At 56.6% G+C, this 23,660-nt stretch overlaps 7 protein-coding genes across 7 annotated transcripts; 3 read left to right on the top strand and 4 right to left on the bottom strand.

Annotated features, from left to right (window-relative positions):
* Nucleotides 1–205: 205 nt before the first annotated feature.
* COL26b_007379 (uncharacterized protein) lies at nt 206–1,701 on the bottom strand (the record flags this gene model as incomplete). Its single annotated transcript, XM_053180173.1, has 5 exons — nt 206–354; nt 402–536; nt 586–714; nt 767–1,395; nt 1,529–1,701. The coding sequence occupies 5 exons, from the start codon at nt 1,699–1,701 to the stop codon at nt 206–208; spliced, it is 1,215 nt and encodes a 404-aa protein (XP_053035944.1).
* A 4,022-nt stretch (nt 1,702–5,723) lies between these two features.
* COL26b_007378 (uncharacterized protein) lies at nt 5,724–6,842 on the top strand (the record flags this gene model as incomplete). Its single annotated transcript, XM_053180172.1, has 1 exon — nt 5,724–6,842. One exon carries the CDS (start codon nt 5,724–5,726, stop codon nt 6,840–6,842), a length of 1,119 nt encoding a protein of 372 aa, XP_053035943.1.
* A 5,713-nt stretch (nt 6,843–12,555) lies between these two features.
* COL26b_007377 (uncharacterized protein) lies at nt 12,556–13,862 on the top strand (the record flags this gene model as incomplete). Its single annotated transcript, XM_053180171.1, has 3 exons — nt 12,556–12,610; nt 12,670–13,525; nt 13,577–13,862. The coding sequence occupies 3 exons, from the start codon at nt 12,556–12,558 to the stop codon at nt 13,860–13,862; spliced, it is 1,197 nt and encodes a 398-aa protein (XP_053035942.1).
* Nucleotides 13,863–14,556: 694 nt separating this feature from the next.
* COL26b_007376 (uncharacterized protein) lies at nt 14,557–16,318 on the bottom strand (the record flags this gene model as incomplete). The annotated part of the gene is made up of 5 exons (XM_053180170.1): nt 14,557–14,652; nt 14,719–14,802; nt 14,883–15,535; nt 15,627–16,076; nt 16,135–16,318. The coding sequence occupies 5 exons, from the start codon at nt 16,316–16,318 to the stop codon at nt 14,557–14,559; spliced, it is 1,467 nt and encodes a 488-aa protein (XP_053035941.1).
* A 943-nt stretch (nt 16,319–17,261) lies between these two features.
* COL26b_007375 (uncharacterized protein) lies at nt 17,262–18,990 on the top strand (the record flags this gene model as incomplete). Its single annotated transcript, XM_053180169.1, has 3 exons — nt 17,262–17,895; nt 17,949–18,817; nt 18,886–18,990. 3 exons carry the CDS (start codon nt 17,262–17,264, stop codon nt 18,988–18,990), a joined length of 1,608 nt encoding a protein of 535 aa, XP_053035940.1.
* A 415-nt stretch (nt 18,991–19,405) lies between these two features.
* Nucleotides 19,406–19,894, bottom strand: COL26b_007374 (uncharacterized protein; the record flags this gene model as incomplete). The annotated part of the gene is made up of 1 exon (XM_053180168.1): nt 19,406–19,894. The coding sequence occupies one exon, from the start codon at nt 19,892–19,894 to the stop codon at nt 19,406–19,408; it is 489 nt and encodes a 162-aa protein (XP_053035939.1).
* A 1,592-nt stretch (nt 19,895–21,486) lies between these two features.
* COL26b_007373 (uncharacterized protein) lies at nt 21,487–23,005 on the bottom strand (the record flags this gene model as incomplete). The annotated part of the gene is made up of 5 exons (XM_053180167.1): nt 21,487–21,639; nt 21,686–21,871; nt 21,922–22,302; nt 22,353–22,738; nt 22,792–23,005. The coding sequence occupies 5 exons, from the start codon at nt 23,003–23,005 to the stop codon at nt 21,487–21,489; spliced, it is 1,320 nt and encodes a 439-aa protein (XP_053035938.1).
* Between the last annotated feature and the right edge of the window lie 655 nt (nt 23,006–23,660).

The raw sequence follows: 23,660 nt of genomic DNA, 5'->3' as shown, positions 1-23,660 counted from the left end.
CCCACCAGCCGTCCAAAGCCTGAACAAGCTTCTGGGCTAGCGTCGGAAAATGCTTCTTTCCGTAGAAAGCTCCTGAGTACCGTGTGTGTGTATCGTTACGTGGTCATACAGCGCCGTGTTCCGTCACCCGCATTCCGCGGATTAGTCGGAGAAATAAGTCGTACATGCGAAGAGAAGAACGTTGAAAATGCAGATCACGCTAGAATCATGCGTTTCCAGGCTTCTCCTCAGTATCGATATGCCAGACGACGTAATTCGGCAGACCGACAACTCGGTAACCGGCACGCTTGGCCATCTTGGCAAATCCTTCCGTCTCGGCCTGGTTCTCGAAGGCGTAGCATGGGAAGTTGATTCCTGGGCTGGTTAGCAATTGCCATTGTCAAAGACACGTAAAGACCAACCTGATCTGTGGACATCTCCCTTCACGAGAATGTTCACGCCGCCAATGCCATCGAGGTCGAGCTCTTCATCCTTATTGTTGCGCCAGTCGCCCTCCTTGGCCATGTATCTGCGGCCAGTATCATACTCCTTGTAACCTATATAATTGTAAGCTTGGTGTTAACTTTGGAGATTCAAGATTCTTACCCTCAGCGAGGACGACATCCTTGTCAAGGGAAGCCGATAGTCTGCGACCCTTGTCAGACTCAACCCAAGAGTTGTAGTCAAAGCGCCCCTCAATGTCACGGCCATCGCGGTATCGGTGGAACCAAATGTCTATCGCAGAGTTAGCTGCATGCATTCCTCAGCAACATTAGGGCATACTGACTGGGAACAAGGATATCGGTGTCGTGGGCAATGAAGTCTTCAAGAATCTTCTTGGGGCTGTCTACGATGTCGACGTCGCGCCAGTAGATCCAGGAGTGCTCTGGCTTCATGGCAGCGGACAGGAGGTAGTTGCGGGCGCGACCCATGGCCTTCCTTCGGGGACCCTGAGCCTTGAACGAGTGGCGCTCCTCGACGCTCTGGCTAAGCTCGAAGCCGAAGTCCTTCTCGACAACCATAGCGCTGTTGAAGGGGATCTTGTCAGGGCGGCGCTGGATGCGATCCAGTTCAGAGGCCAGGACTGCGAGAGTATCATCCTTGGAATCGCCGACCAGGAAAGCGAGATCGATCAGGTGGTGGGGGTAGGTAAGCTCGGCAATCAGCTCAAAGTATTTGGACAGGTAAGGGGCGGCGTCTTTGAGAGGGGTAAGGATCAGGACGCGCTCCTCGTTATTGACGGCCTTGCGGGTGGACTTGATGGGGTTGAGGTCGACGTGTTGGATGGAGGTGTGGTTGATCTCCAGGGGCTCGTGGTGGTTGAAGATGACGGGGGTCTGGAGGTGGCCAGCCCACGAAGCTTGCTCATTGAGCGACATCTCCATGGGGGGTTTCGCGGGGCCCCAGCAGTAGAAGCTATTTGCGGGCATCATATGTTAGCAGGCTTTCGTCTGGTACAATTCCGGCGCAGCGCATCGCGGAAGCAGGCGATTTTTTTTTTTTTGCACAACCCAACGAAGCGCTGACTGCCAAGGCGCGAAAGACATACCTCTGCATCTCAGAAGCTGACGTGCGAATGCCGCGCCATAGCAGCAGAATCATACCCGTGAGGGCGAGCAGGAGAAGGAAGCGCGTCTTGGTGACGATAGCCCATATCGCTCTCGTGGGAGGTAGTCTGGCCTGGGCTGACTTCCAGTTGATACCGCCTTTGGGGAGAAGCATGGCTCCTATTGAAATGGGGGGTGGCCCTGGGACACCACCCTAAAAACCTATGTTTACAAAGAAAAAAAGGTCGTGTATCTGTTTGGCACGGCAGGCGTCCCAAATGGCAGCGTCGTCGAGGTTTGACGAGGTGCGAAGAGTTACTGGTGTCGTCGAAGTCGTCGTTGTGGTCGCAGACGGCCTTGGTATTGGCGAAGTATATCGCGGATGGTAGCGGCGGCTTCGGCGGACGGTGATGTAGGTTCGCGCGGAGCAAAAGGGTGACACGAGCCTCCCCAAAAACGAGGTCCGAGTCGATCAAGTTCGAGTCGGGCAAGGGAGGTGGTTGATTGGGCGGTTTCGTGTCGTCCGATAGATAGCAGTCGTGGCAGCACAGCGGGCTCACAGAAGGGGGTGGGCCAAGGCTGGTGGTGGTGCTGGGCGAAAGTCGAATCTCGATCGGAATTGATAAGAGATGGGTATTCCGCGGTTTGTCGGTGTTTGGACGTGTGATTGTCGTCGCGCGTTGTTGGTGAGAAGAGAGTTTGGGGAGTCTGCTCTTTCAACCTGGGATCCTCTTGTCTTCGCCTTGCGTTCTTTGAAGAAGCGCTATGGTTTCGGCCAGAGTTTTTGTCGAGAACAAGAACGAGGGACGTTCGGGTAAGCCCAGCGGGAAGGGGAGGGAATTGGGAAAGGAGCCACGCCAAAGGAGCCCCCCCGAAAAAAAAAGGGTCGACCGGGAGGACAGACCTTGGTGTGGCAGGCTTGGATGGGATAGGCTAAGGCGAGAGGCAAGGTCGAGGCAGGCTTGGGATGGTGAGGGTGAAGCGCAGGAGACAGGCCAGTCAGAGGGGGAGAAGGTACATGCAAGCACGGATGCGCAGAAGCTAGGCAGGCACAGAGCACAGATTACAGGTGTCACAGGCATAGGACAGATGCCCTCCGTCACTGAAGGACCTCCCGTCTTCTGCCAAGTAGGAGCATTAGTAAGGAAGCTGCTAAGGTAAGCTGGCAGCGAGCCCAGCCCAGGTTAGGTACCTCAGTTACCTCTGAACGGATGCACAGAAGCTGCAGCCCGCGGTTCGCAGAGCGGGAGAATACGAAGACGCAGCCAATGGTGATGCTCCGAAAAGTTTATCCAGGCTTGACAAGTATCGCAAAGTATCGATTCAGAGCTCGAGGTAGCGATTGGCGAGATTGCCTCAGTTGCCAAGCGCTTCTGGACTCAGGAGAGAGAGAGGAGAGACTGCGCCGGAACCTCGCGGTACCTCCTTCCGCGCGCCCAGCGACGGAGGGGGACCTCGGGAGGTGCTCTGCTGCTTCCAGGCGTGCAGCTCGCCATTGGGGATAATTTGCAGGACATATTTGATCCCGTCCTGCCAACAGCGCGAAAAAGCCAGGATCAACGACGTTGGAACTTGGGGCTGGCCTGCTGCGCCTGTTGGATCTCCCCCCGTTCCAAGCTTCCTTGCTCCATGCCCATATCTCCTCCCATCCCATCCTCATCCCCTTTTCCAGCATCAACCACCCAGCGCTCAGCGTTGCTCAAAGCCACAAGCGACATCGACAGCAGTTCCATCAGTCAGTCAGCCTGAAGGAATCGCCAGGATCGTTGTGTGATCCCGTCGTCGTCCTCGTCGCCAATGGCGAATGGTCGAGAATCAGCTGAAGACACCTCAGCGCCCGCCAAGGAATGGTTATCTGACGGGAGAGGATAAAGACTTGCAGGCCTACCCCAGTGTTCTCCAGGGGGGGGCCGCGGGAGAAGGAGACAGAAAGAATGGCCCGGCCGAGGGGAGTCCGCGCCCCCTCCCCTCAGCACCACAGATCACAGACGCCCATGGAATCGTACATCGTGGTCAGACCAGCTCAAAGGATCTGGATCGTCGCAGCATCGAAAGAAGGACGAAGCTCGAAAAGCGCACGCCATCTACCAGCCCGTCCGCCCTCCATCTTCAAGGTCCAAGGGGACACTCAAGTCAACTCGAGTTGCTACGCAATATTAAAAATCGGCCTGAAGAATAAATACTGCGACACAGAAGTCTCCTCCATCTTCCCTGGCATAGCTTCCCCAAATGGCGTCGTGGCATTCGATACCTGGGCCTGGGCGCAGAGCATCAGCTCCACCCTTGCTTCTCCCAATATCCGATGTCACGGCACCACATACCATCGCAGGAAGCGCTTCCCCGATGCCTGGCCTTGCTGTTCTTTTTAACATTACCTTGGCCACTCGCTTGTCGCTTGTGGCACGGCACATTTCACCGTTCAAGCTCTTCGTGCATGCCGCACTACTGTACCTACGGTGCGAGCAAAGGGAGGTCAAGACATTTATCTCTTTCTGCGTGTGCTAATGACCTAATGAGAACCCCTCAAAGCTGCAGCCCAGATTTCATTTCTAGGCAGTCTCAGAGAGAGAAAACATGACGATCAAAAAAGGGGAACACATTGGCACTGGGCGCAGCCAGCCAAGCAAGCAGTCGAAAGCCACACGAAGCGAGAGGGGGAGGAAGAACACACTGACCAGCCAGTCAAGGATCATGATTAAAATCTCCAATCCCACACTCTTTCCCACGCGCGACACGCACGCGATCGCCACAATGCCACCAATATCACTCGCGTCACCATCAAAAAAGAAGAAAACTGGAGAAACCACTGCCATCGCCTGCCGTGGCCTGACGACTCCCCCCTTCTACCAAACAATTGCTTGCGGCTGGACTCTGGGACACAGACAGCGGGAGGAACAATGCTTCTCCATTGCTCTCCAGTAGTTCCCGGGCCTCCAGAGCCCCCGTTGAAAGATGGAGCAGATATCCGTACGCTGAAGCGAGTGCAAAAAGTCGTCGTCATCCGCCATCATCAGAGAGCATGACGACGAACGGGGGCTTCCTCCTCCCCCACATTTCCGTCCGTCGACAATCATGCTGCTGCTGCACACCAGGTTACAACGACAGCTGTGAGGGGAAAGAAACCAGATGAGAGGCAAAACTCGATATCATTTGATCACCCAACCGGATCATATCAGACAGTGTGGTCGCATTGCAATGCATTGCAGGACTTGAACACGAGCGGAGTGGCTACCCTTTCCCCCACGCAAGTTCGTAATTACTTGGTATCGACACCCAAAGGACCTGCAGCCAGCGGCGGACCCGGCTGCGGATACGGATACCGCTCCCCGCAAGTAGTCCCCAACAGCCGGCGCGGCCGATTGACGTCGATCCATCGTCCTTAATAAATATAGCAACATGCCACATACATCGACAGGTCCGCGATGGTGGAAAATGTGGAAAAGGTCTCCTCTATTGGTACCAAAATTCATCATGTAGGTTCCTCCCCGGAAACGGCAATTTCTTCTACTTGGTAGATGGACGATGGAAATCGGAACGCCCGATACGGATAAAGTGCGAGCCGATATGCGTGTTTCCTGATCATATCACCACCCATATCGGAGGCTCTGAACAAAAGGCACGTCAAGATCCGTGCTGAGAAAACGACTGTGAACAACCTTCTGCTCTGTATCTATTCTCGCGTGACATCCATCGGACGGGATTAAGTAAGCCAAGCGTCTGCCTGTCAGCGAATGAGGCAGGCAGGTTTACCTTCCAAAGGCAAGTGCTGTCACTAGTAACCTACCTCACTTGGCTCTTACCCCCAAACCTCGGATGACAAAGCAAGGGCGTAGCGTAGCGGCTGAATCTGTTCGCCATCTCCATTGCTGTGAATGACAACGACATCACCGCAGATCAAATTGTCTTTTTCGCAACATCGCCTGTTTTGCCTCGCCGTCTGATGTTGACCTGTGGAGAAAATACTGTGCTCACGCTCTCGCAATCTCTTGAGCTGAAGCCAATGGCTCTCGAATGAAGCTGTGCCTGCCCCGTCGTTTACCGAACTCTCGTCAACTTGCACGGGGAACACATCTTTTGATATCTTCACCTCGCAACTCGGTCCTTACCTCTGGCCGTCTACAACTTACCGCGAGAAATCCCAACTTTTTACAAAGTCACTTCGGGTTATACTCGTCGGCATCAAAGACATCACAAACCATGGCAACCCGACGCTCGGCGCGGCTCAGCGCTCAGCCAGATATAAAGCTCCCGCCGCCTGCAGTCAAGCCACCGCCCAATCAGAGCCGCAAGAGGAAGACACCCGCAGCAGCACCGTCCTCGGATCCGGTCACCCCTCCGCGAAAGCGGGCCTCGAAGACCGCCGCGGCTCCGGTCACCCCCGTGCTGCCGCCCCCGATGACGCCCACGCCGAGCGCGGTGGGTATCATTGCCGAGAGGGTCAACGGCACCGCGAAGCCCAGGTCGAGGGCGGTCAACAGGCTGGCAGACCCGAAGACGACCAACGCGCCGGTCATCTCGCCCGAGACCTCGCGGGTGCTCGCCTCTGATCCCATCGAAGCACCATCACCAACCAAGGCAGCTAACGCTCCGGCCACTGGGAAGCGGACGACGACGGCCAACATCCTGGAGGAGGCGTGCCGTCATCTCATCGAGGTCGATCCCCGCATGAAGCCGCTGATTGAGAAGAACTACTGCCGCGTCTTCTCGCCGGAAGGACTGGCTGAGAAGATTGACCCCTTTGAAAGCCTCTGCAGCGGCATCATCTCGCAGCAAGTGTCAGGCGCCGCTGCTAGATCCATCAAGAACAAGTTCATCGCGCTTTTCAGCGACGAAGACAACGGGGAGGCGGAGAAGCCCAAGAAGAAGTTCCCCCAGCCCTCAGAAGTAGCCCCTACCTCCATTGAGCGTCTGCGCACCGCCGGCCTGTCGCAGCGCAAGGCAGAGTACGTCAAGGGGCTGGCCGAGAAATTCGCGAGCGGCGGGCTGACGGCCACGATGCTGGCCGAGGCGCCCTACGAAGAGGTCCGGGACAAGCTCATTGCGGTTCGCGGGTTGGGGCTGTGGTCCGTCGAGATGTTCGCCTGCTTCGGGCTCAAGAGGATGGACGTCTTCTCGCTGGGCGACCTCGGCGTGCAGAGGGGCATGGCGGCGTTCGTCGGCCGCGACGTGGCTAAGCTGAAGGCCAAGGGCGGCAAGTGGAAGTACATGAGCGAGAAGGAGATGGCCGAGATGGCGAGCCCGTTCGCGCCGTACCGGAGCGTCTTTATGTGGTACATGTGGAGGGTGGAGGAGACCGATATAAGCACGCTGGAGTAAGGTAGCTAGCTTTGCCCATCAAGCTTTCCCTTTCCCCATCAACATTAACCCGAAGCTCGGGTCGTCTCGCTGTGTTCATCTCCAGTTGCGGATGCCATAATTTGACTTGTGTGGAGTTGCTCAGCAATACGAAGTCCCGTTAATACGAGAATTTCTGGCTCTGATCTTCCAGTCCCGGGCCCCAAAACGGGAGGCGGAAATCGTCGGAGTGATCTCCCAAGGCTGAGGGACCCGAGTCATCTTAGCCTTTTGGGATTGAGTTGAGCGGACTGACGGACAACTCTGTTCGTATAGGTGTCAACCCATGTTAATCTTTGGCGAAGTTGGGTTCCCGATGTAAACAAGCTTTTGGACATCACCTAGCCTCCTCGCGTGACAGTCAGAATTAGCCTTGCAGCCCAGGGTCTTTTTTCCCGAGTCAGCAGGCCACACCTCTCAACCCCAGACTGCAATCGGCGCAGTTGTGTGTGAAGTTTGCGAGGCGGGTTGCGGCTTGAACGGCGCACTGCACCAGCGCCGCAAACAAATAGCATCGCACGTGCGGAAGGGCGACGGCATATAGCTGCCGCGGCCCGGATAAAGGCACGAAAAAGGCGGCTCGTGGCAGGAATTGGGGAAGTGCATCCCCACGCGGGCTAGCCGCGAATAACATCATTTACTGCGTACAAGAGAGCTGAGCCCGGTGAGCGTCAGCCAAGGATGTCTATGTTTGAAGTCTTGTCGCAGGATGAACTCGTCGTTCGTTGGCTTGGGCATAATAGCTGCTGCGGTTCGAACATGTCTACCAAAATATCCGACAATTGCGTCAGAGGCCGCAGGGTAAGGCCTGTCCATTGTTTGGTGTTTCCAGGCCTGGACGAGGCTACCAATAGAGAGAGCGACTTATGACTGTGAGATCACAGAGATGAGGGCCCCGAGACGATCTGCCGCACCGTCGTCTGAGAACGAGACTCAGTACCAGATTTCGCCGGTAGGAATAGCCAGTCGCGATATAGATCAGCCGCGAAGGAAGATCAACTGTGCAGGTCTCTTGTACGGAAATCTCCAGGGCATCTGTTTGGCCAGAGCCGTTCGTGCCGTTGACGGTTGCCAGGAACGGCAGCCACGGCAGAGCCACCAAAAAGCCTGGAAGCTGTGGCAGACACCCCTGCAGCGCCTGCAAGATTGGGGGAGCCAGGATGAACGCGGATAAGCCGGGGCCTGGGGGGGAAAGAGAGGGCGTGGCGCTAGTGACAGCCACGGCGTCAGCAATCTTTGAAGATGCTGCGAGGCCAAGGTAAGAAGATATCGAAAAGGAAGACTGGCATGTGGTATTATGATGGGTTGCAGCGGCGCAATCTCGTCCATGTTTATTTTCCGCTGGATCTGCTGCTTCTGCCAATCCGACCTCCTGTATTCGGATGGCAATATCGGATGCTGGCTTGCAATGGCGCAGAGGCCAAGAGGCGAATTTCGACAGGCAAGACATACTAGACAGACGGGTGACTGGCGGGCACTTGGCGCCGGGGCGGAATGGCAGCAGAACGAAAAGAATGCCATGGACGAGTCAATGGAGTTCTGAACCACGGTCTCGGCACGGCGTTGTGGAGGAACACGGCCGGGAGGTAGCCGTTGGTCCAGCCATTCAGAGACAGGAGCGCTGTCGTGAGCTGCTGAAAAGTCAGGGCAAACTTCCATGGTACGTGGGCCGACCCTCATCAGCTAGACATGGACGGGCAAGTGGGAGGCGATGTTGTCGTCAGCGCTCAGCCGCCTCTTCGCAAGAGATATGCCGGGCTCGCTGCTGAGAATCGAGATGCGCGCTGGCGCGTTCTTGGACAGTTTTAGCGTCGCCGAAAGAAGCGTGTTGAAGTGGCTAGTGACGCGAAAATCAGCGACAAAATGCGATGTGTGGTGCTGGCAGTGGTGGTTTTGGGGTCTCGTATCGCTTCTGTGGTTGGTGCCGGGTATGTACGCCGTCTCATCCAGCGCCTCACTGCTGCACAGTCGATGCACAGTCGCTGCACCGCAGATGGGATACGCAGTAGACTGACAACACTGCAGCAGCGCAGACGATGGGATACATGATGGCATTGGCGCGAGGGAGAGCGTTCAAGTGCAGAATGCCAGCTGCAGCGGACGGACCCCGGCCCGCCCACACTGACTTCCCGCAGTGGCAGCGCTGCATCTGAACGAATGACAACCTGCAGCGCAAAGTGTTCCGGGTCTCCAAGTTCCTGTCGGACGCGTCGCGCTATCAGCACAGCCTTCGAACCAACTTTTTTTTTGTTCTGCTGTTGGTGGTGTCCCGGGGGCCGGCTTTATGAGCAGGGCCGGGGAGGTCGCAATCCATGATTTGATAATGTGCGAACGGTTGCTTGTGCTGGTTTGGAGCCGACCGTATGTAGATTGAGCCGATATTTGAATTCCGTTACAAAGCTTGCTTCTTTGCGAACCCTCGTCTTCCAGCTGCAGTTCCAGACCACGGCTTCTGCCCATCGCCATTCGGATGGCCGAGCAACTGCGTCATCGAGTGCCGCGGGTGAATGTGGTGCTGGCAGCCCTGAAATGATGGTCTAATCAATCAAAACGGCAGACTGGCGACAAGATGAAACATTTTGTGGATGAATTGTTGAAGGTTGTTGTGTTAGCGAACGGGCGGTTTTTTATTCAGCTTGCCCGGTCCTGTCCGCGGCGGCCGGTAGTTGCTGGCAGTTGCACTGTACTTGGCGCAGGTTTGACACCATTTTTCGAAATTCGGCGGCCTCTAACCAGGATGGAGGCCGACGGGATCAACGATGGATCATGGGGATGGACGGTTCGCTGGGCATTTGTTCGATGATTCGAGCGGCAGGTTTCGGGGCTGCTTGCTGTTGTGGTCGATTGGCCCATCGAGCGGCGGCGCGCAGAACGGCGGTAGGCGGGCAGGGGTGTAGACTCGAGGAAAGGTCGAACCGCAGATTGATTGCCAGAAGAGGCCTGGCTCGGCAGCCTCGGTCTTGATTGGTACTGGAATGGGAAGAAGGGTGGATTGGGGGAGTCCTTGGTTCAAGCTGTTTGTGACACTTTTGAAGCTGGAGAGGAAGTCCCGGCGCAGGCAATGTGCGTCTGATGGGGCCTCAGGCGCAGCCGACCCCCTCTGGCAGCAGTGCCAGAGTCTCAGAGTGGCCAGCAGTGGGCACCCAGCCAGTCCAGCTTGTCCATCGCGTCTGACCTTGGCAAGGTTTGTGTTTGAGAGCCGCCAGTCGCTGTCCAAGAAAACTGCGGATAACTGGAGCGGCGAAGAGTCCGTCGGTCCTTAGCTTTCCTCCATTCTTCTGATATGGATGCCGGTCCCTACTGGTACAGGGAACGATGTTGCAATTCATGTAAGGTACAGACAGCGATCGGTGGAGGCGACCAGCGTCTTGATTGCTGTTATTTGTTTTTCTGGTCGCTGTCGGTGTGTTGTGGTCGAAGATGGGCGAATATCCTGCACAAGAAATCAATAAGTTCAAGGTTTGGTTCCGGGCCCGTCGGTCGATTGTGCATTGACTAGATTTTTTCGTCGTAAGTTGCTGCGTCGTACAGGAGCAATGTAGTTTTATGACGATGGCCCGCGTATTGAAATTCCTGCATGGAAAAGACTCGACTCCTCTTTTCACCTCGTCACTGCAGTTCGTCCTATGTAGGATGCCTTACGCTTGTCAAGTCAGTCAACTGCAGCGAAAAAGAGAGTTTTGGCTGACTGTTGCCCTGCCCATTGACTTTGAGGCCTAGCATTGACACCACAGCGACCTTTGTTCAGCAGGTTTGTGTCTGTCTGGACTTCTGTTGTGCTTGTGCCTGTGCCTGTTCCTGTTCATCTTTGCGACAGCCACACCCTCTTTTTTGCTAGCGCGGCACCCCACCCTCCACTCTTCATCTCAACCCCTTGCCCCTGGATGCACCAAAGTGGCTCCCGATAGACGGAGCTAGGCCAGAAACCAAGACGTTCAAATCTCGCCAGAACGGTGGGAAGCAGGACAATTATTGGCATTGCCCAATGTGTCCTGGTTTCTCTCCGGCCGTCACCACTGCCATCCACCATCCCATCGCGATTCCATCATTGCTCGAGATTTTCTATCATGTTGGCCGCAGGGTTTGCTTTCTCTATCAGGAAGCGACAGAACGGTCCAGAGTCGGCAGATAAAAAACAATGCCTGGAGTCGAGAAAGGGGTAGCGAAGCAAGGCGAGCAGGGAGGCAGGCTCTCAGACGGGGATCAGATGCAGATGGACCGAAGTCAATTCAACCCACTGACGGCCGCCAATTCGTATTGCTGGCCGTCATGACCGTTATCGTCATTGATTGACAGACTTTTGCTTGCTGCCACCGTCTGCCAGTCTCTGTCTGCTGCCACGGCTGGCGGCGGCGAGTCCGTGGTAGAAGCACAGAATCTACACCTGACTATTGTGCCAAGTTTACGTATTAATCGAATACGCGGTCTCTGATAGTGTGTATCCATCATCGTCTACCTGACGGTTGAGCAATGAGCAAGCAGCCAGCACAGCACAGCACATGGGAGACAACACCCAACGGCAGCCCTCTCGCAGTCCGACAGTCGTGTCAGTCCAAGCCAATCCGTCTTGGCTCCTGGCCATCTCCCATTTCTCGACGCCGTCCTGACTTGACGGTCTTGAGTCTTGATTGACCACCACACCCACGCCGGCGTCTCCTGGACCTGATGCCTGCCATGGTTACTTTGTATCCGCAGTCTGCACCACGAATAGCAGCGTGATAATTGCCCTGACCCCCCTCCTTTCGGGCCATCCCCTGTCTCCCTCTCTGCAAGCCCACAGTCCAGTCCCCCCCTTCACCTGCAGTGTTTCCCCTTCAAGCCACGCCCTCCCTTCTTCCCCCGACCCCCAAGCCTGAGGACCTAAGACCAAGACCAAGACTTAGACCTTGGACTGACCTTGACCTCTCCCTTCTCCTTCGAAAGCACCACACAAAGACCATTCGTATCCCTTCCTTCCCCCAGACCTTTTCTCCCTCTTCCCTTTTCCGTGACAGCTTCATTCTGTTCGTTTTGACCTTTCAATTCCCGTCTCTCGTTCACCTTACTACCCTAAAAGGCTGTCGTTTCCTGCCTAATCTTCCTTTTCTTTAACCTCAGAAAAAGAAGAACAAACACACGTGGATAAAGGTACGTAACCGCTGCCGACGTGACTCCGTGCAACGACGCAGAAACAGCAGGAGGAGGAGAGGGAACCCGAGCCCGATCAAGGAAGGAGACGCAGGAAGGAAGGACCGGACGCACCTGCTCTCTGCCAATGCTCGGCAGGAAAAACTTCCAACGGGAATCACCTCTTCTCCTGCCCACTGCTCTGTTGTCGCCTCTCCCTTCGCCCACACACTACACTTGCCACCACCAAAATACAAGCCATCGTCGACGCCTGCAGAAAAAGGAGGCAGTGGCTCTCCCCTCGGAAACACAACAGAAACACACCCCAAGCCCCAGCTCCATCCAGTCCACTTCCAACCTGGATTGGCACGCCTGATTCACTCTCTTCCTCCCTTCTCAACTTCTCTTCAACAATCGTCGCGCTTTTTGGACCGCAGCTTCAGAGTTATCGACTTGGAGCAGACCGCGTCGACCGCCCCCCAAACAAATCAACGCTTTCATTATCATTCCGCTTCAACTATCACCGCGAGCCGTTGCTCTCGAATAATCTGCTGACCCCGACTCCCTCAGCGCTCAGAAATCAATCACAATGCAATCCAAGCTCATCCCCGCCCTCGCGGCCCTGGGTGCTGGCCTCGCCTCCGGTAAGTTGATCACAACTGCGCTTTCGCCGCGAACACCATGGACTAACCCGCGATCACAGCCCAGAGCAGCAACATCTGCTCCTCAGCGACGGTCACCGTCACCGATGCTGCCATGGCCACCAACATCCCCTGCACCACGATCCAGGGCTCCGTCAAGATCTCCGAGGATATCTCTGGTAACATTGATATCAACGGTCCCAAGACCATCAAGGGCGACCTGATCGTTACGAACGCTACCAACCTTGTCGGCCTTTCCTCCTCCTCGCTCGCCACCATCGAGGGCAGCTTCACCATGCAGGGCCTGACCCTCCTGTCCGACCTCCGCTTCACCCAGCTTGCTACCGTCGGCTCCATCAGCTGGATCACCCTGCCCGCTCTCGGCTCCCTCGTCTTCGGAACCGCTGGTGTCACCAAGGTTAACAACATCGTCATCAGCGACACCTTCCTCAAGTCTCTGGACGGCCTGAACGTTGCCTCCGTCGATGAGCTCCACATCAACAACAACAAGAACCTGGTCTCCTACAGCAACCAGCTGGCCAACGCTACCAAGACCATCGAGATCAACTCCAACGGTGCCGACTTGGGAATTACTCTCCCCAACCTTATCTGGGCCAACGAGATTATTATTGCCGATGCCGCCAAGGTTGAGATGCCCTCTCTCGAGGTTGTCAACTCTTCCATCAAGTTCGACAAGAACACCTTCACCGAGTTCATCGCCCCCAACTTGACCCAGTGCAGCGACGGTGATGTCTCCTTCATCAACAACGTCGAGCTCGCCAACCTCTCCCTGCCCCTCCTCACCAAGACCGGCGGTGGTCTCACCATCCAGAACAACACCCTCCTCCAGAAGATCGACGGTCTCCCCAAGCTCGAGCAGATTGGCGGTGCTGTCCTTCTCCGCGGTAACTTTTCTGAGTAAGTCTTGTCTGCGCTATTAAGCTTTTATCATTACTAACAGTCTCTCAGGGTCTCTATCCCCGCTCTCGACGACGTCAAGGGTGCCTTCGACCTCCAGTCCACTGGTGATATCGACACCTCTTGCGACGTCTTCAACAAGATGGAGGGCAAGCAGATCCAGGGCGAGTACACCTGCCGCAGCAACAACACCAACGCCAACTCCGACTCCGGCACTGGCGGCAGCGCCGGTGGCACCAAGTCCGGCGGCTCTGAGGGTGCTGCTGGCGTCGTCTCTGTCAACACCGCTGTCCTTTCCCTGGCCATTGTTGGCGGTCTGGCTCAGCTTCTGTTGTAAACGACTGTCACTGGGATAGGGTTCGGATAATGGTGGCGTTCTCCATACATCTTTCAATGTTTGTGCAATTTCTTTAAGTCCAATTCTGTTTTAACAGCTTGCGACACCCCACGCATTCCCTAGACTGGGAATCTCCTACGTATAGGAAAACCTCTAGACTTAATACCGGACGGCGGGTACGGAATACCCTCGTCGACTTTTCACTCCCTTTGCGTGACGAACCAAAAGCACAGGGCATTCCGTTACGTCCTCTCCACCATAGCGCTCGGCCTCGACCATGGTGCGCTCATCATCCCGTCCGGACTTTCTTGGGAATAGTACGGCTTGGTCGGGTGGCATGCCGAGTGCTTGGATGACAGTGGCCGGATACGGGAGGCGGAATGGAAGATTCGTGGTGGACGGAGGCGTGAGATTGATGCGATACGGAGGCGGTTAGGCAACGAAGATAGAGAGGGTTGTAGTGTATTGAGGATCCATGATGTGTATACCTTTACTTTGTCTACTTGTTCCCTTCTTGTGACACGACCTTCCGGTGACATTCGTCATGAATTAAGCATAAGCTGCCAGTGAAAATCATATGGTGGCACGCGGTGGCGCCTAACACGTGAGATTATTCGAGGCCCTTGACTAACTTCAATAGTTCCTGCGCCGAATTATATACAGTAAAGTGTCATGGCCAGAGCTACGGCGCAAACTATCGATATATGCCCTGCTCAAACTTGGCCGTGTCGTAGAACTTGGGTATCACGGTATTGCCGTTGAAAATGCGCCCGTCAAGTTCGTTTACAGCCTGCGGTGAGAGTGTCAGCGCCTGTCTACTCATACAAGCCCAGACCAGGTAGGGCTTTGGACTTACACGAAGCGCAGATACTTGATCGGTGAATCGAATGAAGACCTGCCGGTTCTCGACGTCGATGTACAATCGCTCCACACGGCCGTACTACGGGTTGGTGTTAGTAAGTCAACACAAACTTGCCAGCTAACCTGCAAAAGGGCGTGTGGGTGCTGCTCTTCTCTCACCTTTTCGCCGCACTCCTCGCCAATCTCCTGTCCCAGCCCGTTGGCAATCTCGCCCTGCAGGTCCTCCATGTTGTCCAGCATGTGCTGGAGGACGATGACCTCGCTCATGGGCCCGCCGAACTTGCCGCCGCCCTCGCCCTCCGCGTCCTTGCGTCTGCCGCCGAGGATCTTGGCGCGGTTGGCGGGCTCGGCCCAGCCGCCGCCCTCGACGTCGGACTTCTTCTTGCGCTTCTCGACCTGCACGCGCAGCGGGTTGACAATGCCGCCCTCGTCGGCGCCGAGGCCGGAGCCCTTTGTCCAGCCGTACTTGGACATGAGGCGCTGGGCGAAGCCGGCTTGGCCTGGGCGGTTGGAGCGCGGGGCGTCGGCGTCTTCGTCTGGGGCTGCTGCTGTGGAGGAGGCGCCGAGGCCGAGAGTCGGCGGCGGGGAGGCGGAGGCGGATCTGGAGGGTTCCTGGCGGGTGTAGCGGACGGGTGCGCGGGAGATTGTTGCTTCGTCTGCCGGCGGCGGGGGCGGAGGGGGGTTCGAGGAGGACAGTGCGAGGCGGCGGGCGTAGGCGTCGTCGCCTGTTGCGTCGTCGGGGGGCGGAGCTGCTGCTGAGGCTGCTGGTGGCGGTGGTGGTGAGGCTGGGGGAGGTGGCACGAAGGAGTATTCTGCGGGCGGGGCGAACTGGTCTTGAACGGTTCACAGATGTTAGCCTTTTCCGCACGCATACGCTTCTTTTTGAAGCCGCGAGGAACTCACTCGTCGCTGGCCGGGCGTCCTCCTCGTCGCTGTCGTCGCTGACGCTCCTCCCGCGGCGGTGACGGTACAGAAGCCGCTTCCACTCCTGGACCTCGCGGATGCGCTCGTCGCTGCGGAGGTACTCCTCGACGTTTGTGGGCTTGGAGGGATCGTAGATGTCGTCCCAGTTCGTCTCGACGTGCTGGTCGTGGTTCTTCTTCTTCTTCTTCCGGCGGCCGCCGCGCTGGTGGGAGCGGTCCGGGGGCCCGCCGTAGCGGAAGTCGTCGTCTTCCGTCGTCGCGGTCCAGTCTGCGAGGGTAGTCTTCAGCGGCGGGGCGGGAGCCGCTGCTGCTGCTGCTGTTGTTGCTGCTGTCGAGGACGGGGTCGCGCCTGGGATTTGTTTTGGGAACGTCGGTTTCGCTGGCTTCGAGGATTTGACTTGCGGGCGGCGGATGGGTTGGAAGCGCAGGGCTAGGCGGGTTTGTAAGTTGAGAGGCAGAAGGGGGTGATGAAAAGTGGTGAGATTTACATGGGTCTATAAGCTTCTTCGCCGCTGTTTCATCCTTGGCGTCGCCTGAGGAGGCATCTTGGTTGTAGCGGACTGGCGCGCTGGATATCGTCGCGGAGGAGGAATCGGCGGCCGGGTCGAGGAGGTTTGCGTAGAGAGACAGTCCGCCTCGCGCGGGGGGAGGCGGAGGAGGCGGCGCTGCCATTGAGCGCGCGATTGAGGGTTTGGAAGCTGTAGGAGAGGTTGACGAGCTAGATGGATGTCTTTCAAAAGTGATGTGGCGCGTGCGGTCGTCGTTTGTGCAGGTTGACTGGAGCTATCTCAATCGTCGCAAAGAAGATGCAAAGTCGCCCTCAGCCTGGTTCGCGAGGCGGAGTTGAAGCTGACGGGAGCTGCTGCAAAGACCCACCCGAATCAAGGTCCCGGAGCGCAGGTGCAGCAGGCGCTTCAAGGTTCTGTTATGGCTGCGGGCCCGTCCGCCTGGGTGCCCTGTTTCAGCGCCTTAGGCCTCTCGCTGAACCGCTGGGGCCACTGGGCCACTGGAAACCCACCCCCTGCGGGATGCGGCACGGCGCCCAGCTTTGCCGCGCAATTCACGGTCTCTCCTGGGGCATTGAAGGCACTCTTTTGCTAGACAAACCTGGAGGCGGGTATCTTTCATTGGGCAGTCCATATGGAACACGGCAAAATGGGACCGGGGCAATCCGGCTTGTCCCAGGCTGGGCTGGCGTCCTGAGCACATCATCGTCCTAGCCAGGTTTCCTCTTCCCTATCAGACGAGCATTTATCGTTCTTTGCGCGTGGTGGTGGTTTTTTCTCGGAACATGTTCAAACATTGACTTGTACTTAACACAATCTGCATCCTCACCGTTGAACGGCACTCATTTCCCCTGTCTGGACTCTCAGCTGGTAGTCGATACATCTAATTCCTATTCGCGCACTCTGCATCTACTCAGGCAGACCCCGTTCGTCCAGTCTCTGTCAAGCCCCCCGAACCTTCTCCGAATTCGCTTGTGGTGGTGGTTACAATCCGAACTGCCGGCGCGCATCGCATCGCATATTCATCACACCCTGAAATCCTCCTCCAATAAGGTACCTCGGGACTGTTGTATACAAGTGACCAAAGAGGTTGCACGGCTTAGCTCAACATGGCATTGACTCTCCAAACCGCAATCAACGGCCCGGCCAACTCGCCCGCCGTCATCATCCCGTCCAAGCCAACCGCCCTGACGGCAACCTACGGCGACCTCGTCCGCGAGACCGCAAACTTTCAGGGCAAGCTCGCAGCCATCGGCATCACCACCGCCTCCCCCGTTTCCATCGCCACCGTCAACTCGTATGAGTTCATCGTCTCGTTCCTGGCCGCCTCATGGCAGCGCGGCATCGCCGCCCCGCTGAACCCGGCCTACAAGCAGGACGAGTTCGAGTTCTACATCGAGGATGTCAAGTCTGCCATCGTCCTCGTGCCCAAGGGCGCGTACGCTGCCGGCGCACCTGCCGTGAAGGCCGCCCAGAAGTTCAATGCCGCTGTCGCGGAGACGTACTGGGATGCGGCGAAGAAGGAGGTTGCGCTTGACGTCAAGGAGTTGGGACAGCTCAAGGGCAAGGGACCTACACAGGTGCTGAAGGCGCAGCCGGACGATGTCGCGCTGGTGCTTCACACCAGCGGAACCACCTCCCGTCCCAAAGTTGTGAGTTTTTCTGAGCTTTCGATGAATAGTTCGATCGATGCTGATAGTGAGCAGGTCCCTCTCACCCACCGCAACCTGACCAGAACGATGAGTGAGTTCTCAGTCTCATGAAGTCTTCAACTCGTCACCCGCTAACATCAACAGAAAACATCGAAAACACATATCAGCTCACCTCCGCGGACCGCACGATGCTCGTCATGCCCCTCTTCCACGTCCACGGCCTCCTCTGCGGCCTCCTCGCCCCCCTGGCCACCGGCGGCTCCATGGTCGTTCCCTCCAAGTTCTCCGCCACCGAATTCTGGCAGGACTTCATCGCCCACAAGGCCAACTGGTACACCGCCGTGCCCACCATCCACCAGATCCTCCTCAAGAACCCGACGCCCAACCCGCTCCCGCAGATCCGCTTCATCCGCTCCTGCTCCTCCCCGCTCTCCCCCACCGTCTTCGCCCAGCTCGAGGAGACGTACAAGGCCCCCGTCCTCGAGGCCTACGCCATGACCGAGGCCGCGCACCAGATGACCTCGAACCCGCTCCCGCCCGCCAAGCGCAAGCCCGGCACCGTCGGCCTCGGCCAGGGTGTCGACGTGCGCATCCTCGACGACGAGGGCAACGAGCTCGAGCAGGGCAAGGAGGGCGAGATCTGCATCCGTGGCGAGAACGTCACCAAGGGGTACCTCAACAACGAGGCCGCCAACGCCTCGTCCTACACCAAGGGCGGCTTCTTCCGCACCGGCGACCAGGGCAAGAAGGACGAGGACGGCTACGTCGTCATCACCGGCCGCATCAAGGAGCTCATCAACAAGGGCGGCGAGAAGATCAGCCCCATCGAGCTCGACAATGTCCTCACGCGCCACCCGGCCGTGTCCGAGGCCGTCAGCTTCGCGATCCCGGACGAGATGTACGGCCAAGACATTGGCGTCGCCATCGTCCTGAAGCAGGGACAGCAGTTGAAGCAGGACGAGCTGAGGGGCTGGGTTGCGGAGAAGCTTGCCAAGTTCAAGGTTCCCAAGAAGGTGAGTTTGCAGCAGAAAGACGCGATGGCGTGTTTACATATAAGCAATCGACTAACGAGATACCGCAGATTTACTTCACCGAGACGATGCCCAAGACGGCCACCGGCAAGATCCAGCGCCGCATCGTTGCCGAGAAGATGCTGTTGCAGGAGCAGCCCAAGGCCAAGTTGTAGACATATCCTGGCCGCAGTAGACTGTAAGAGCTTTTGCTGTGCTAGAATCATGGAATCCTAGAAGACCGTGTAAGAAAAGGGTGTAGACCACAGACTCAGTAGAGAGGGGTATTCGTTAGAGCAAGATGTGTTAGAAGAGAGATTTCCTATTCTTAGATACCTAGATGGATAGAATGGAGGTTTTCCACATCTATAATCGCCCATCCGTATTACAGTTACAACGCGGCAGCCTCGTGAGCTCTCTGTCTCACAAAGCAGAGGCCGCTTCCAATATCACGCCGGGAACCTAGTTGATGACCATCATCATATCCCAAGAAGGCCCTCACCAACCGCTTGCCCAGCCTGCCCCAGTTCAAAGCCTTGGACGCCATAAAAACCCAAAAACACCAGCAAAAGATCAACACTTCATTCCAGCTCAGTCATAGTGACCCCCCTCATCAGCATCATCATCGTCCAAGTCAGGATCCTCGCCCTCCTCCGCATCATAGAGCTTCTTCACCGGCTCCCCGGCGGGCTCCGCCTTCCTCGGCACGATCTTCTTGGGCGTGACGCCGTGCACCTCGACCCAGATGCTCGCGCCGTCGGGGCCCTCCCACCGCGCGGGCTCAGCAATCGCGCTGTTGGTCTCGTTCTCGTCGAGCTTGGCGCCCTGCTCCTCCGCGAGCCGGCGCACTTCGTCGTTGGCGTCGGCGAGCGCGGCGAAGACGCCCAGGACGGTGGTCGCGGAGCCCGTCTCGTCGCCGTCTCTGTAGAGGACGAGGTTGACGGCGTGGGGGAAGTCGCGGCGCAGGGGCACCGGGGCTGGGGCGGCGGCGGGCCGTTTTGAGGGCGGCGAGGCGCCGGCTGTGATTGCGGATGTTGAGGAGGCGGTGCGCTTGTGCGCTGTTGTGTCTTGGTCTGACATCTTGATTGTCATTTGAGTCCCTGCGTGGGGTTTCTTGTTTGGTGGCTTGTCTGTTTCCTTCACTTGAGTGATTCAAGAGGTATAGGTGAGAGAGATGTGTAAATGTAGATAGAGGTGTAGGTTCAAGATGAGTAAGGTGATCTGGTAGAAAAAGGTTCAAGTGAGATTAGAGATCGGTATGTGTATGTCTCAACCGATGAATTGGATTGTTAAACTCGCGAGTTTTGATGAATGCAAGGGAGCCTCTCTTCCTCGGTCTGCCTTTTATATCTTTATACAGATATACGAGAACCGCCCAGAATCCGGTTATGAGTGATTATATGACTGATTATCACGGACGGATGGAGTACCTCGGAGAGGTCACTTCTAAGGAAACCCGGCGCCGCGGCGGCGGTGGGTATTTTCCTGGCCTGACATGGATCGATTCCCACCTGTCTGTGGACGTCACAAGGACAGGCAGGCTTTCGGGCGGTCCGATGACCGGCGGCGGGCGGAGTGATGCTGCAATGCGCTGCGCTGCGCTGCGGCGCTGCAATTGAGTGCTGACTGGACCCCCGGAATACAGAAAAAAAAAATTGCTGGGGGCGTCAATGCGGCTGGAATTGGAGCTTCGGGGTTGAGATGCCAGAGCGCGAGTGCGCGAGGTGCGACGGCAGCCGACTGTAGCCAGCTCGCTGCACTGCGGGCCCCGCTGGTTCCCCAGTGTTGGGGCTGGAATGTCTGTGTGTGCTGGGGGCAGGGATGTATGGGCGATGGAGCTCTGGTCTTGCTTCTGTGGGAGTTTCCTATGTCCGATGGTATCATTCGGGGACTTGACTTTGCTCACATGAAGCAGTTGCCAAGGTAAGAGTCATCAGAGGAGGGCGGGACGATGGACTGAGCTTGAGCTTTGCTCTTTGCTCATCACACATCTCGGCCTCGCTTTGACCTTCCTCGCTGTCACCGTCGGGGAGACATGCCCCCCGCCTGCTTGCCCAACTTCTTCTCTGCTGTCTTTCTGTTTCTTTTCCGAATGATGGCATTGACTAGATCTGGATCGGAATGGTAGCCGCCAGACGGTGCGGAAGCTCATCCGGCTCCACGCAGGTCGCAGAATCGGCCCGGTCCCGCACGAAGTCCTTGAATTGTTGGGTCGTGGTCTTGAGCTAACTGCCACGTTCCCTATGTGTCACTGTTAGGAGTTACTCTGCTAGAGTCTCTGAGGCGTTCATGAATGAACCGCAACCTCTCCAAGACCTCCAAGACCTGGATGGCTCTCTCCAATATGATGTCACAGGGGCGGTTTGAACCCCTCACAGACAAATACTACTGGACTCTGTCATCACGACGCGCACTGTCACGGGCAGCTGAGATGCCATCTGAACTCTGCAGAAGCTCGAGCTCCCGCTCGTGGTCGAACTTTCCCAAACGCATGTCATTGGTTCATAACTGAGTACACTTGAGTTTGCCTCGTCCCGTTTATCTTCCCATTACCTCAGACTGTCATCCTGATTCCTGGCAGTCCGACGCGGCCAGTAAATGAATACAAGGACCAACCCAAACGATACAAATCCTTCTCCGTACGCCAAAATTCGCAACGTAACAAGTCATCTCTAGGCCTCGGCCTGTTCCTCAGCCGCAACCCTAAGCTCGTAGTTGAGCTCAAAGCACTCCGCGAGAAGCTCGGTGACACTACCCTGGCCTTCCGGAATGTCGTTGTTGATCATGAACTTGCCGTCTTGGCGCATGTTGTCGATAGAATGAAGCTGCATTTGGTCAGTCGGAACTTCAATATGTCGACGAAACACACACCTTCATGCTGTAGGGGTATAGCTCCCTGACCGACTGGACGCCACCGTTGTTCTTCACCTCAATCAGACATCTCTTGAGCGTTTGCAACTGGTTGTAGATGGGCAGCAGAGCCTCAGATACGGGCTCTGACGAGATCATCAGGGAGTAGACGTATGCGTAACTTCTTCGGATCAGGTACAGAAGGGTCTGCCAAGAGCGTCAGTTCCGATGCAGCCAAGCCTCTCATAAGCACTTACACGCTGAACATAAAGTTCTGCTGGCTTGCCTTGATCATCAAGCCAGTTTCCGTCGACTCGACTCTCGTCAATCTTGTCCAGCTGTCTTTGGAAATCGAACAAATCGGCTTCGCGAAGAGACCATGCTTGTGTGATTGAAAGTTTCTCCAGCTCGTTTCGGATTCGCACAAGAATGTCGTAGGTTGCCTTGAACGGCTCGGGTATCACGCCTTGCCTCTCCAGGACGATCTCCGACCACTTGAGGCACTTCTCCAAGAGATCGGCAACCTCGTCACTTCCGGCTGGCACCTTGCCGTCGTCGCTCACGAACTTGCCATCCTTTCTCTTCTCGCCGATTTCGCGCAGTTGGACTTGAAGCTTCTGGACCTCGGACGGGGAAAACTGCGGCCATGTCAGGAATATTGTTCGATATCGCTAGGCCACACACATACCTTCGTTCGAGTGTTGGCCAATGACATCGATCTCAGGATCGAAATTAGCTTCTCGTACGTCTTGGGGAGGGGATCCTCAAGGCGGTCCAGTCGCTTCTGGAGATGCTCCAATGACTTCTCGCAAAGCTCTAGTCTCTTAGACAGCAGAGTAATCAGGTATGGCGAGTAATCGCTCTCGGTGGATTTGACATTGTGTGCAAGCTTCTTCACGGTGTGAGAGATGCTCTCGAGGTCCTTGGACGAGAATAGGTCGACTTCGGTAAGGTGATCGAGGAGTCTCCTGATGGTAGACGTCAGGGCATAGGCGGCAGGAGCTTCGTTGTTTCGGCCGATGGTCATGAAGAAGAGCGACAGGAGTTGGAAGCAGCTCTCCAACACTCTGTCCACTGTAGCGCGAGGTTAGCCGTTGACCCCGCACATGGGTGCGATAGCGCATTACCTCTGTTCTCCTCCCTTCGGTCAGCAGACCGGAACTCGTTGAGCTCGCGAACCTGCTCGATAGTCTCGTCGTACAGCGGGATGACATCTTGGCTGCGAATGTAGTTGGTGCGGTCTTGCTTCAGCAGCTGTAGCCGGTCGCGGATGGAAACGAGCTTCTCGAGGATCTCCTTTTCGCGAGCGTCCCGCGGGGGAGGGCAGGTAGGGGTGTCCATCGCGTGTGACGTAGTTTACGACGGGCGCTGGTTGCTGGGAGGGTTGTAGATCTGAAATATGGGAGAAGGACGGCTGTTCGCGATCATGGACGGCCAAAGCATGCAGCTCGCGAGTTGGATGTCGATACCCTTGCAGGTCTGCCAATGACCAGACATTCAAGGAAGCACAGTAGCGGGGCTCTCTAGGTAAGGTTGACGGCAGCTAAAGTCCGAATGCCGATATCGTCTGTGGATGGGGATGGCGTGAAGTATTCAGTAAACTGGGGAAGACCCGAGTTGTATTGGTAAGATATCTGTGACAAAGAGCTCTGCCGTGGCATCCGCGCAGAGGTATGTAAGTAAATGCGGATGATGCTCGTCACAGGTTCACCCAGCTGGCCCGGAATCCAATGGAAGCACGTCAACGCTTGTGATAGAGGTGGGGGGGGCATTGGTACGGCCACGGCTGGGAAAGTCAAATCGAGGCACCGAGGTGGGGCCAGACCCAAGTGACACCGACGCAGCGGAGGCAGGCATGCCCAGGCCGTCGATCGGCGCTTCCATTGGCTCGCTACCATGGCCAATCACGGCCACTGAAGAACTCCCAAAGCGCTCTAGCGTGTCTTGCTCGCTGCACCCAATCCGAGACCTCAGATTCGCCCAAGCGAGAGAGATC

The sequence above is a fragment of the Colletotrichum chrysophilum genome (genome assembly GCF_026319265.1).
Source record: "Colletotrichum chrysophilum strain AFK26 chromosome Unknown scaffold_59, whole genome shotgun sequence".
NCBI classification, from domain to species: domain Eukaryota; kingdom Fungi; phylum Ascomycota; class Sordariomycetes; order Glomerellales; family Glomerellaceae; genus Colletotrichum; species Colletotrichum chrysophilum.
Note: the sequence above shows the minus strand (reverse complement) of the source record. Positions and strands in the feature narration are given on the sequence as shown.